Source organism: Triticum urartu, chromosome 3A (assembly GCF_056163025.1).
Source record: "Triticum urartu cultivar PI428250 chromosome 3A, HENAU_Tu73, whole genome shotgun sequence".
Classification (NCBI taxonomy): Eukaryota; Viridiplantae; Streptophyta; class Magnoliopsida; order Poales; family Poaceae; genus Triticum; species Triticum urartu.
This window is the reverse complement of record NC_141875.1, coordinates 536,737,898-536,751,231: the sequence shown is the minus strand read 5'-3', so window position 1 is coordinate 536,751,231 and position 13,334 is coordinate 536,737,898. Positions and strand designations below refer to the sequence as shown.

Sequence of the window (13,334 nt, the reverse complement as noted above, 5' to 3'; positions counted from 1 at the left end):
TATGCAACTTACTTTTGTATTGCTCAATATGTTTCAACTATTAATTTGATTTTATAAACTTCATTTGCACTTTTCTGTGTTTTGTGCAAACTGTTTCTTACTACTAATCTCCTTTTTGCTATTTCCTAATGAAAATATTACTTCTTTATTGTGCAAATAATTTATTGTGTTATTGAATATTTTTTATTTTTACCTATCTTTAATATTTTTCTTTGGGAAAAACTTACAACCTGCTATTTATCAACTGTCAAGGCAGTATAAAGAACATAAAAAGTGATACAGATTACATTCAGATCCATACACCACATATCAGCAACTACAAGGAGTAGAGCGAGCTGAATGAGCGTCACAATTATCGATCCTCCTTTATAGTATAGGCAAATTTTATTGTAGTAGACAATCAAAAAATCGTCATACTAAGATCCCACATGATAAACACTCCAGATCGTCAATCGTCTTTAGGAATTTTGATCTTCTGATTCTTCTATGTTTTCAGTCTAGGTATGAAAATCAGCTATCTAGCCAAACATGTCCTGATAAACCATTACGATTCTAACTCGAAGGAGAAAACACGGTTAATGAGAAAGACAGCAAACTGTACCATTCGGCCCACATGTCATTAGCAGCCGTAATTTCCACTGGACGAAAATAAACAGACAAACAAACCGCATAATTCCCCATCCGCAGTAACCCCTAAACCCTTCTCTCCGCCTCGCCAGGATGCTCCGCCGCGCCGCCCCCTCCGCCGCCACGGCGCTCCTTCGCCGCGCCCTCTCCAACTCACCACGGCCACGCTCCTCCGCCGCAGCCACCGCAGTCGCGTCCTCCTCGGCCGTGAACTCCATCCTCCTCCGCTCCCTCAAGGAGCACTACCTCGAGGTCTCCAAAATGACGCCCCCGCCCAAGATCAGCCCGCCCAAGCCCTACACCATCGTCAAGGGCGCCCTGGACCAGACTTCGGGCCCCGTGCTCCGCCGCAGCTACGGCGAGGCCGGTGAGGAGATCTCCATCTCCGTCGCCAGGCTCTCCAACATCATGCCCCCCGGCGCCGACTCTGACTCCGACGGCTCCGACGGCGCAGGCGGGGTGAGCGGGTCAATCAGCCAGCTCTTCCTCCACGTCGACATCTCCAGGCCGGAGAGCAGCAAGTCGCTGCAGTTCCTCTGTGGATTGTACCCCGACGCCGTCGGGATCCATTCCGTCTGCCTTCGGTCGAAGACGGCCGCGTCTGGTGCGGTGGCGGTGGCCGCGGCGGCGAAGGGAGGTGGCGAGTACCAGGGCCGCATCTTCCAGTGAGTTATTTCTTCTCAATGCGTGCGAATTTGATTGTTTGTAATTTTGTTAACACATGAGCTTGTACGGTAAAGTCAGTGCTTCAGTTTTAGGAGGAATCTAATTTGTTGCGCAATATAAAACTGGTTAATAGGTTATTAGGTTGACCGATTCGGGGAGCTGGTGATCTGGTGTTATATGTGTAGAGGCTTTGTTGACAACATCCTTTAGATTGATTCTGTCTGATAGAATTGAGTAAAACAGATTTTCTATTTGTTAGCTATGACACGACCTATTTGTTAACTAATCAATGTAAGACATAGGCTCAAAGATGGTGGTTTCATTCATAATCAATCGATCATAAATGATGGTAGGCAATTCAAATTGAAACTTTAATAAGGGCACCAAGAAGTAAGAACATCCTGCAAGTGGTGTGAGGAGATATTTCAGCTGCATATTGCCTGTTGTTTTGTATGAAGTAGCTGTTGGCAATGCGTCATGAGAACTGAAAACATGGATATTTTGTGTCAAAGGAAGAGTTTTAGGTATACCAATATGCTCAGAACTTGGTACTCGTATGGGAATCTTTCATTGCCAAGTCCTTTTGTAGTTAGTACTCTGTAGTCACTATCTTTAGAATTTTACATGTTGTGAACAAATGGTGATTTGCTATCTTAGAGATGGTGATACTTCGATAAAGAATCTTAGGCCTGTGGCCCTGCAACAATGGCTGGCTGCCTGCAGACATAGGATGATCTTAATGTTGCATGATGGTATACTTGGTTAAATTACTGCTATCGTGTCTTGAAGGAAATAGGGGTGTAGAATGCATGTGCCTACTTGGTTCCAATATGCACAATGCTGGAGAAGTTCGAATTGAAATATGTAGTATAAATATCAAGGAACCGCATATGTTGGGACAAAGTTTTAGAAAACTGAACTTTTTAGGGGAGAAATTACTTAACCACAACTATTGGGGTGGTCGGTTATAGGAGCCCACCCCAAATCTTGCGTCGCAGCTCAGTTGACAGTGACTCTGACCTGCAGGCACACTGATTCATATCTGATGTGGCAAAATGACCAAGATGATACTGCCTCGTCACATACTCACCTGGAATGGGTTGAACCCAGCCTGGTTGGATCGTTTTTTTTCCGATGAACAGGGGATCCCCCCCGGCTCCATTTTTCATTGAGAAAGCGAAGCCCACAACAAGGTCTTTTACACGGCACATGCCAGAAACACACTCCATGACTCAAGCCAGAAAACACAAATTAACCAAACTACTCTAACAGACTCCTCGACACACACCCAGAACCAGCCACAACTCGGGCACAATAGCGACAAACTGAACAGGGGAGTACATCAGAAACCAGAGAAGACAACATGAATAGCATCAGCTTCCTCCGGGTGCATCTTTTGGTATTCCAGCGTCGTCCTGCCCCCATGCTCAACCTCACTCGCCGTTGCCCTCCAAGATCCGCAACCAACACCGTGCCTCGCCCGACTCAGACTGGTTCCAGCGCAAACGGGATTTTTAAGATCTCCCATAGCTCCTTCAGAAATTTGTCCAGCAGACCCCCTGGCAGCTCCTTGGATATCTTGGTCCATGCTCTCAGGTACCCAAAGATTGGCCCCAGAACCTGTTTCATAGATATCCAGGAACATCTATTAAACACAATAGCATTTCTAGCATTCCACAGCCCCCACAGGACTGCAGAAGAAACAAAGTTAAAGTGAAGATTCTTTTTGTTACATAACCATCTTCTAGCAACCGACTCAAAATCGATCACATCTATCTGAAATATCTTTCTAACAATATTCCAGACATTCCTAGCTACCACACACTCAAAGAATAGATGATACACTGACTCTATCTCTTTGCAGTGCACGCACTCAAGAGGTTTCGCCATCCCTCTTCTCCTTAGATTATCACAAGTCATGATTTTGTTCTGTGAAAACAACCACAGGAAACCTTGAATTTTTTGGGGCACTTTGATATTCCAAACAGCAGGAAGGAAAATCGGCTGCACCCCTCTAAAATTGACAATAGCATAAAGAGATTTAGAAGAATAAACACCGTTCGACTCATATTGCCAGATAAGGTTATCCTCCTCCCCATCTAAATGAATCGATTCAACTATACTACACAGATCTAGCCATTGCTCCATGAGCTCATCAGAGAAAGTCCTTCTGAAAGTACACTTAAGCTCAACACCGTCCCACAGATCGGCAAGAGTTTTGTTCTTTTCTTGAACCAAAAAATAAAGATCCCAAAACTGGGTAGCCAGAGGAGCATTTCCATGCCAAATGTCCTCCCAGAACCTAACTGATCTACCATTTCCTATCTTCCATTTATAACCAAACTTCACAGCCTGTAAAGCCCATATGAAGCTTTTCCAGAATTGTGATGGATGATTATCATGGCAACATAGTATATTAGGATTTTTAGTATTGTATTTACTATCTACTACCTTTTTCCACAGGGACCCCTCTCCTGCAATATATCTCTTAACCCATGCACCAATCAGGCACAAGTTCATGTCTTGCAGGTTCAGGACGCCCATACCTCCATACTCTTTTTTCATACAAATAGACCCCCAATTAGCTAAGTGAATCTTATGTGCTCCTTCACTGTCACTCCAGAGGAAATTTGCCATGTGAGCATTAATCAGCTTAATAGCCCATTTAGGAAACTTAAAAAAGGACAACAGGTACAGAGAAATACTGGATAGACAAGCTTTAATCAGAGTAATCTCCCTAAGTATGAAAGTAACTTCCCTCTCCATCCAGCAATCCTAGCAAGAATTTTATCTATCAAATACTGCAGATCATCTCCACTCAGCCTATTATAATGGAGAGGAATCCCCAGATATTTAATTGGAAATTCCCCCTCCACACATTGAAAGATCTGAATAAAGTTCTCCATCTCTGATCTTTCCATGTTAATAGGGACTAAAGCACTCTTATGATAATTTATTCTCATCCCAGAGACCTGCTCAAAGCAGGTTAAAATCCACTTCAAATTGAGCGCTACTCTCTCATCATTTTCCAAAAACAAAAGAGTGTCATCTGCATATTGCAAGCACATGACACCCCCCCTAACCAGTTCAGGACACAAGCCTTTAATCAAACCGGCTTGTGTCCCTTTCACCAGCATCCTAGAAAACACATCTACCACCAAATTAAAGAGAAGAGGGGATACTGGATCCCCCTGCCTGAGTCCTTTTCCAGTGAGGAAAAAGTCACTCTCTTCCCCATTTAATTTGACTCCCACAGAGCCATTTTCAGTTAAACTCCTAATCCAACACAGCCACCTAGGCCCGAAACCCCTGAGGGCTAGGATCTCATACAGAAAATCTAAATTCACTTTATCATAGGCTTTTTCATAATCTTAAACACCAGTCCTTTTCTCCCAGTAGAATGCACTTTATGCACTATCTCATGAGCTGTAACCACGCTCTCTAAAATAAATCTGCCCCTCACAAAAGCAGACTGAGCCTCAGAGATTAGCCTACCAATAATGAGAGCCAACCTATTAGTCAACACCTTAGTGAAGATTTTAAAAGAGCAGTTTAATAAACTAATAGGCCTAAACTTGTTCATAGTCCTAGCCTCATTTTCCTTAGGAATCAAAGTAATCATAGCAAAGTTAAGTCTAAAGATGTCTAATTCCCCCTCAAACCAGGCATCAAACATCTTCACCAAATCCTCTTTAATCACCTCCCAGAATTCCTGATAAAACATAAAAGGCAGGCCATCTGGTCCAGGAGCTCCATCAGAGTAAGAACTAAAAACAGCAATTCTAATTTCCTCTTCAGTAAATCTCGCCTCTAGACTAGTATTTTCCTCCACAGTAACTTTTTCACCTTCAGTGAAAAAATCAGATTTTAACCTAATATTAGGTCTAGGTTCCCATTTAAACAACTCTTTATAATAATTCACAGCAATTTTACTCATCTCTTCATTATCTGTGACTGGGCCGTCATCCCCATCTAACACATGTATCAACTTCTTCCTCCTCCTCTGGTTAGCCACTGCTTGAAAATAAGCAGTGTTCCTATCCCCTTCTACTAATCTCTATCCCTAGACCGCTGTTTTGCTTTAATCTCCTCAACAAGCCACAGCTCATTGAGTTCTTTAAGGATGACATTCATCCTATTATGTTCCTCTATAGACAACTCTCCAGTTTCCGCTTTAACATCCAGAATATCATACTCAGACATAAGTTCCTTCTTATTTTTTCTAAGTAAAGCTTCTATATTTCTACTCCAGCCACTAGCCAACCTCCTAAAGGTTCTCACTTTATGTTGCCACACATCAATAGTGTTGCAAGAGTTACATCTACTAGCCCACGCCTTATACACCAGATCTTTAAAATCGGGTCTAGTAAACCACCACTTCTCAAACTTAAAGCTACTTTTCCTACTCCTCTGCTCCACCCCAGACTCCCACACAACTGGAGTATGATCACTACCAACCCTAGGTAACACTCTTGAGCTAGCCATAGGGAAGGAGGCATCAAAATCTGTGGTACAGAAGATCCTATCAATCTTAGACATAAGCATATTTTCCTGATTATTTCCCCAAGTATAATTCCTACCAGACATATCAATCTCCAACAGAGACCACATGTCTATCCAGGCATTAAACCTATCTGCCCATCTAAAATCTATATTACCACTACTCTTATCCCCCTGGAATCTTACCAGGTTAAAATCACCTCCCACCATAGCAGGGCCCTCCCAATTCAAAAAGAGGGAGTGAAGCTCCGAGAGGAAATCCTGTTTCTTGTCCTCATACGTGGGACCATAGACAGTAGTAATTCTAGAGACTAGATTAGTAACTTTATCTATCACCACCACACTAACAGAGAAAGATTTGATCTCCCAACTAACCACATCAAAGCAATCTACATCCACCCCCACCAGAATGCCTCCAGCAGATCCAGTAGAAGGGAGATGATTCCAACTAAAATTTCTATTGCCCATTAAATTCTTAAGATAATTCTTAGAGAAATCTTGTTGCTTAGTTTCCTGGAAACCAATAATGCCAGGTTTCAGGGGCCAAATTAAATCCTCAATACATTTCCTTCCAGGGGCCAAGATTCCCCTGATATTCCAGAAAATGTATTTCATTGGAAACGCTTATTGGGGTGCTTGCCCCATCTATTTGATATGACCGGGGTCCATCCCCCCATCTCTACATCCCAATCAGTTCTCCCAGAGCTAATAGTTTCAAACCTACCACTAACAATCGATCTTTCACTGCTACAGCCACTATAATCTATATCCTTCAGATTTTCATTAATTTGGACTCCCACAGAGTCAGTCATATCTAGAATCTCCTCTACTGGAAGAACATTAAAAGGATTGGTTGTGGCCATACCTTTCATAGTTTTGGGCAGTTCCAGATTCTTCCTCATCTTGAACAGCTTAGCCTTCTCCACAATGTTCTGAGAGCTGTCCACCCTTGTGCTTTTCCTTGCTGCTTGTACTGGACCCCAGGCTTTCTGTTTTTTTCCTGTCTTCCTCTTATCTCCATCATCTTGTGGCATGGGTGTCTCGTTAGTTGCCACCAGATCGCCAAAGTCAGGCATAATCTCATCTGGCAGAACACCTTCTACCACATGCTGTATCTCAGTGTGTTCCCTGATCATCCTGTCCTCATCATCTGCTCCAATACTCTGATTTTGTTGCCCTTCATCTCCTCCATTCACTCCCAACATGAATCCCTCAGCATACAAATCTTCTATCTCCTGGTCACCATCAGTATCAGTATTCTTTTCCCCTCTCATTTCAGATGCTAGTCCTCCAGACTCTATCTCTTCCACTGACATTTGCAGCTCAGTAAATATGAAAGACTTCTTTTTCCTGATCTTCTCCAGTCAGTATAACCCCACCATCCAGTCCAGCATCACACAGGTCTGCCTTCCCTGTGGCCTCTAGTCCAGAATCTTCTTCTGCATCCTTCTCATGCATCCCCACCTTTTTCTGATTTCCACTTCCTTTGCTAGCAGTTGTTGCAGGGTGGGCATCTGCATTCGTTTGTTTGCCTCCAGATTTAGGAGCTCCACCTCCCAGATTCTCTCTTCTATCAGTTTCCATGTTGTCTTGTTCATCAGTATCCCCATCTCCATCTTTCCTTGCCTCAGAGCTCTGCCCTTTGTTTGATTTATCCCCCACAGGGACCTCAACAGCAAATCTTACTTTAAAAGTTCTGCCTTCCATTTCAAACATTCTTTCTGTAGGGATTTTAGATGGATCCCTACAATGAACTTTCACCCTAACATACTCAAACATGTTCTGAAACATTCCTTGCCAGTCCATATCAAGGAGTAGCCCAAAAGAGGATGTGCATTGATCTATCACAGCCCATTCACACCATCTGGGGAGCAAACCTCTAATCTGAATCCAGACCTCAGTCAGTTCTTCCATCTCTCCTACCTCTTCCTTCCAGACTTCCACATTAACCACCACATCCTTCTTTGTAAGTCCAAAGCATGGATATCCAGCAACTTGCTCCACTGAGATGTGTGGTGGAAATTTTACCAGGTATGACCACTCATCCAAGGCCCTAATTTGCCAGGGCCAATTGGTCTTGTAAATAGCTGAGAATTCCTTAGTCAGTTCCTCCTTGCTAATATCACCCTCTTCAACAAAAACCACACCACAGTTTTTCAGGACACCAATAGAATTCACACCCATATCAGCAGCTTCCAAGTGGTAAAAGCCCAAACCTGGAGCAGCACTCCCTATATACTTAGCTACTTGGTGAGGTCTCTTCTTGACAGGACAAGCATCAACCTGATGTGCTGTAGCCTTGCAAATGAAACATTTCTTGGGTTTTTCACAGATGGCTCTATGATGTCCCGGATCTCCACAATTATAGCAAGTGACCTGAGCATATTCAGTGAATTCCACCGCCTGTCCCCCTTGCTCACTCTTCTCTACTGTTCCAGGACCTGCAGTCACCCTGTTTTGCCCTTTCTTCTGCTTCCCCTCTTTTCCCTGAACCTGATTCTGACCTCGGGGCTTTTGTTGATTCATTTGCCCCTCTGCTTGTTGCCCTCCTCCAGATCCCCACTGCCCCTGTTGATGGAACATCCCCTGTGGGGGATAAGGCGGAAAACCACCAGCGAACATCCATGGAGGAGGAGCCCCTGGATAGCCGAAGAAAGGCGGCGGATATCCAAAAGGCCCCATCCCCCCCTGATCCGGCGCACCCTGCATCTGCTGCGGAGGGAGAGGTCTCCCCTCACCTCTCCCCCTGCCTCGACCTCTTGCGTTATCAGCCATAGCTTTCTTCCTCCCCCGCAGATCTCTAGCTAATCTCGCCCCTCTGGAGCCTAAGGTAGAGCAGCTGAAAACGATCGGATCTCTGGATCTCAAATCCCTTTCTGCCGCAGGAAAACAATCATCTACACCAAAACTCTTCTTCCCCCACAAATCCTTGCAAATCCAGACTATGACTCCCCCTACTCTAGGGTTTGCCTTTCTCTCACGGGCGCCGCGCAGCGCTGGGTGTGGAGGGGGAGATGTAGATAACTGCTCCCCCCACAGCTGTCCAAAGTAGGTGGCATCAACCTCCTCCCACTCACTGACAGCGGGGGCCACCTGTAAGTCACCAGAACCTGAATCTCTCCTGAACCGCCTCCTCTCCGCGCGCAGCTCGAAACTGAAACCTCCATGCTCTCCAAGCACCAGCAATGGCGATGAAATCTCTGAATCCATCATCCCGTTGGCGTCCAGGACACGAATTCCTCTCCCCCCATTCTGAACACCACTCAATTCCTTCTGAACAACCTCCATTTCGCTCTCTGCGCTCTTGAGGTTGAAACTGCCTCCTCCGCCCACCGCAAAATCAGATCCACCGTCAGCACAAGTGCCATGGCGAAAATCCTCTCTCGCTCGTCTGTGTCGGTCCTCGACATTGCTCGTAGAGCCAGAGTCCTTTTGGCATCGCGCAGATTCCTCTTTGCCTGATTTCTCGCGAACACCAACGCTTGGATCTCTGCATCTGACGCCACATCTCGGTCCCCCGCAGCACTCATCCTGTCGGCCGCTCACCGCCTCCGCTCCCCGACCGCCGCCCTCTGCCTCCTCCAGCGCCGCTCCAATCCCAATTCCTGCCGCAGAGAAACGCACCTGCCGCCCGGGGCGAAGGAACTCAGTCAGGCTCCGAGTCGCTCCGAGGAACGTCGGCCGCGAGGGGCGCGGCGTCACCGGCGAAGTCTGCCCGGCATTCCAGGCGGGAGGCGTCACCGGCGAGACCGGTGAGGACGGGGCGCGGGGGGTAGGTGGGGTGGGGGTGGGGTGGGTTGGATCGTTGTCCACCAATATATCATCCCGCACCCATCAAGGCAATGTAAGACCGCGGTTGAACTGTTAATTCATCAAATTTCAGACCAAAGCCCTAATACAACAACAACAATAACAAAGGCTTTAGTCCCAAACAAGTTGGGGTGGGCTAGAGCTGAAACCCATAAAATCTCACAACCAACTGATGGTTATGGTACATGGATAGCTAGCTTACCCCTGTCCATGACTAGTTCTTTGGTGATATTCCAGTCCTTCCGATCTCTCTTTACGGACTCCTCCCATGTCAAGTTTGGTCTACCCCAACCTCCCTTGACATTATCAACATGTTTTAGCCGTCTGCTATGCAATGGAGCTTCTGGAGGTCTGCGCTGAATATGCCCAAACCATCTCAGATGATTTTCGACAAGCTTCTCTTCAATCGGTGCTACCCCAGCTGTGTCACGTATATCATTATTCCGGACCAGATCCTTCTTTCCGTGTCCACACATCCATCTCAGCATGCGCATCTTCACTACACCTAAACTGTTGAACATGTCGCCTTTTAGTCGGCCAACACTCAGCACCATACAACATTGTGGGTCGAATCGCCATCCTATAGAACCTGCCTTTTAGCTTTTGTGGCACTCTCTTCTCTTGTCACAGAGAAAGCTAGAAGCTTGGCGCCACTTCATCTGTTCGGCTTTGATTTGATGGCTCACATCTTCGTCAATATCACCATCCTTCTGCAGCATTGACCCCGAATTTCGAAAGGTGTTCTTCTGAGGTACCACTTGCCCATCAAGGCTAACCTCCTCCTGCTTGTGCCTAGTAGTACTGAAACCACACCTCATGTACTCGATTTTAGTTCTACTAAGCCTAAAACAGACAACAAGTTTGTCTCCATAGCTCTAACTTTCTATTAACCCCGTCCAACTATCATCGACTAGCACGGCATCATCCGCGAAGTGCATACACCATGGGATATCTCCTTGTATATCCCTTGTGACCTCATCCATCACCAAAGCAAAAAGATAATGGCTCAAAGCTAACCCTTTGTGCAATCCAATTTTAATCAGGAAGTCATCAGTGTCGCCATCACTTGTTCGAGCACTTGTCACAACATTATCGTACATGTCCTTGATGAGGATAATGTACTTTGTTGGGAGTCTGTGTTTCTCCAAGGCCCACCACATGACATTGTGCGGTATCTTATAAAAGGCCTTCTCCAAGTCAATGAACACCATATGCAGGTCCTTCTTTTGCTCCATGTATCCCTCCATAAGTTGGCGTACCAAGAAACTGGCTTCCATGGTCGACCTCCAATGCATGAAACCAAACTGATTTTTGGCCACGCTTGTCATTCTTCTTAAGCGGTGCTCAATGACTCTCTCTCATAGCTTCATTGTATGGCTCGTCAGCTTAATTCCACTTTAATTAGTACAACTTTGAACATCCCCTTGTTTTTGAAGATTGGTACTAATATACTCCAGCCATTCTTCTAGCATCTTGTTTGCCTGAGAAACGAGGTTGAAAAGTTTAGTTAGCCATACTATCACTATGTCTCCGAAGCCTCTCCACACCTCAATGGGGATACAATCAGAGCCCATCGCCTTGCCTCCTTTCATCTTTTTTAAAGCCTCCCTGACCTCAGACTCCTGGATGAAAGCCCATCGCTATGTCTCAGACCAAAGCCCTAATCTCAAATATATATGTACCAGCCAGCATGTGGCAAAGCAGCATTCACTCCGGAAGCATATTTGATGTAATTTTCATGAAGTTTAGGGGCATTGCCATGAGGATGGTGGGCGAGGGCGCTGAGTAGCTCAGGAAGCCTCACATTCGAGGCTTCCTGCCACTAACGGGAAAACGAATGGCCTGTGAGATTAAGCTGTTTTTAAGCTTTTGGTCAGGGATAGCTTCTGGCTTATTTGGCTGGTCTATGAGCTCTTCCAAACCCAGCCTTTTTGTCACTCAGATCTGGCCAGTGGACCCTGTAGGTTGGAATTGCTGTTGACCTAGCTGAAACATATGATTTGGGTTGTAACCATGTGCCCCAAGAGTTATGGTTAAGTGAAATAAATTCCATAAGTTGTGGCTTTTTGAAACCTCTATGTCCCAATAGTTATGGTTTCTTGACATTTATTCTAATAGTAAAGATCATTTACATTGTTCTCCAGTGACCCAGTCACCTTTGTTTGAATAGGCCCTCTTGAGAGCGGATATCAATGCAGATGGATATCCAAATTGAATTTCTTATAAGCACTGATCCTAACCCTTCTGTAATAATCGATGAGTTGTCCTGTGTGCTGCTATTGTTTGCAACTTTGCATGGCTGCTTGGATTGTGGTTGCTTGTTTTCCCTGGTATGCAGAAGCATGTGATGTTTAATTTTTAATTGCCCGCTGGTAGAGTAATTCGGTTTGTACTGGTGCTAGCCTTGTTTGTACATGATAATACTAACAAAGTAACAGATGCCATGAGTGTTAACTTGCTAGGTTTTATTTATAATTTATCGAAATTTGCGTTTGGGTTGACAGAGAGTTGGATGAGAAGGTGCGTGATGCATTCCATTTTTACATTGAGGCCCGTGGCATAAATGAGAAGCTCTTCCCGTTTCTACAAGCGTGGCTCTATGTGAAGGACCACCGCAACCTGATACGCTGGTTTAAGAGTGTGGGTGCAGTCATCAATGAGCCAAAGCCCGAGTAAGGTGTGTTACCGTTTTCCTATGTGCATTGCATCTTGCAATATCTCGTCTGCCGCATCTTTCTTGCATTGAAGTTCATGGGAACGAATATTGCTGTCACTATAAATCAGTGTGTTCTGTTACGTTATTGGGCTGTTAAGGTAATATTATGGCTGTTCATGAGAAAATTAGTGCAAGCATTGTCAGTTGTAATGCTACTACAACGAGTTATCAGTTTGAAATACAATCACTAGTATGAGCTGGGGTACCTCATAGTGTTGATGTACAGTTTTATGCTTTTCAGATGACAAGTATGCCTCGCTCAAGATCACCCGTAAGGCGACTGCGGAAGTTGTTGCCTGTTGGGAGAACCCAGAGGATTGAGAGTAGTGCTAGTAGTATAAAGTTGGCTTGGGTACAAGATAGTGCCATCAACTAATTAATATATATTGCCTTGTCTTTAGTTTTGACTGTACCACTTCGGGCTTTGGAGGATGCGTGATAGTGCCACTGGAGGGCTTAATTGGATGGGTGTTCATTGCATGTCGCTAGCCTCTGTGATCCGCCGCCGTATCACATCCTGAGGTGGTTGGCAGGTTCTCAATTATTCCACGACCGTGGGTCATACTTGTGCATGGCAATCATGCATCCTTTTGTGCAAAGATGCGTGCATTTCAGATAAACATTTTTCTTGCTTTCTCCGGCATTGTGTGGGTAGGCTCATCGAATAGTGATGCCGTGGCTTCCAGAAAAGCTATCATCGCCGTAGTACAATCATGCGCCTATTTTGTTGCCTGAATGGTGCTTTAGTCCTCTGTTTTTTTTTTTTGTGCCTGAATGGAGCTTTAGTCCTTCGTGTATACCACGCTAGTAAACATCTGTGATGCAGAAACAACGAAACTGTCGGATGTCTTTCCCGCAGAGAAAAAAAAAAGAAACGGTCGGTCGTCTGAGAATATCTCAAGACAGTATTATTGTAGATGAGACGCTGTCAACCTAGATGTATGCTCATTCCCATCTGGGTTCTGGCCTTCTGGGATACCATTAATGTTAGGCTCGCTCCTCGCAGCCCACAGCA

The 13,334-nt window shown here is 45.1% G+C and overlaps 1 protein-coding gene across 1 annotated transcript; it reads left to right on the top strand.

Moving 5' to 3' along the window:
- Positions 1–655: 655 nt before the first annotated feature.
- On the top strand, positions 656–12,955 carry LOC125544915 (Mitochondrial glycoprotein family protein). The gene is made up of 3 exons (XM_048708701.2): positions 656–1,292; positions 12,108–12,280; positions 12,561–12,955. The coding sequence occupies exons 1-2, from the start codon at positions 721–723 to the stop codon at positions 12,277–12,279; spliced, it is 744 nt and encodes a 247-aa protein (XP_048564658.1). The 5' UTR covers positions 656–720; the 3' UTR covers position 12,280; positions 12,561–12,955.
- The last annotated feature ends 379 nt before the right edge of the window (positions 12,956–13,334 follow it).

Coding starts and splice junctions, on each gene's coding strand:
- LOC125544915 (XM_048708701.2), top strand. CDS start 721: ATGCTCCGCCGCGCCGCCCCCTCCGCCGCCACGGCGCTCCTTCGCCGC. Junction 1,293..12,107: donor TACCAGGGCCGCATCTTCCA/GTGAGTTATTTC, acceptor TTGGGTTGACAG/AGAGTTGGATGAGAAGGTGC.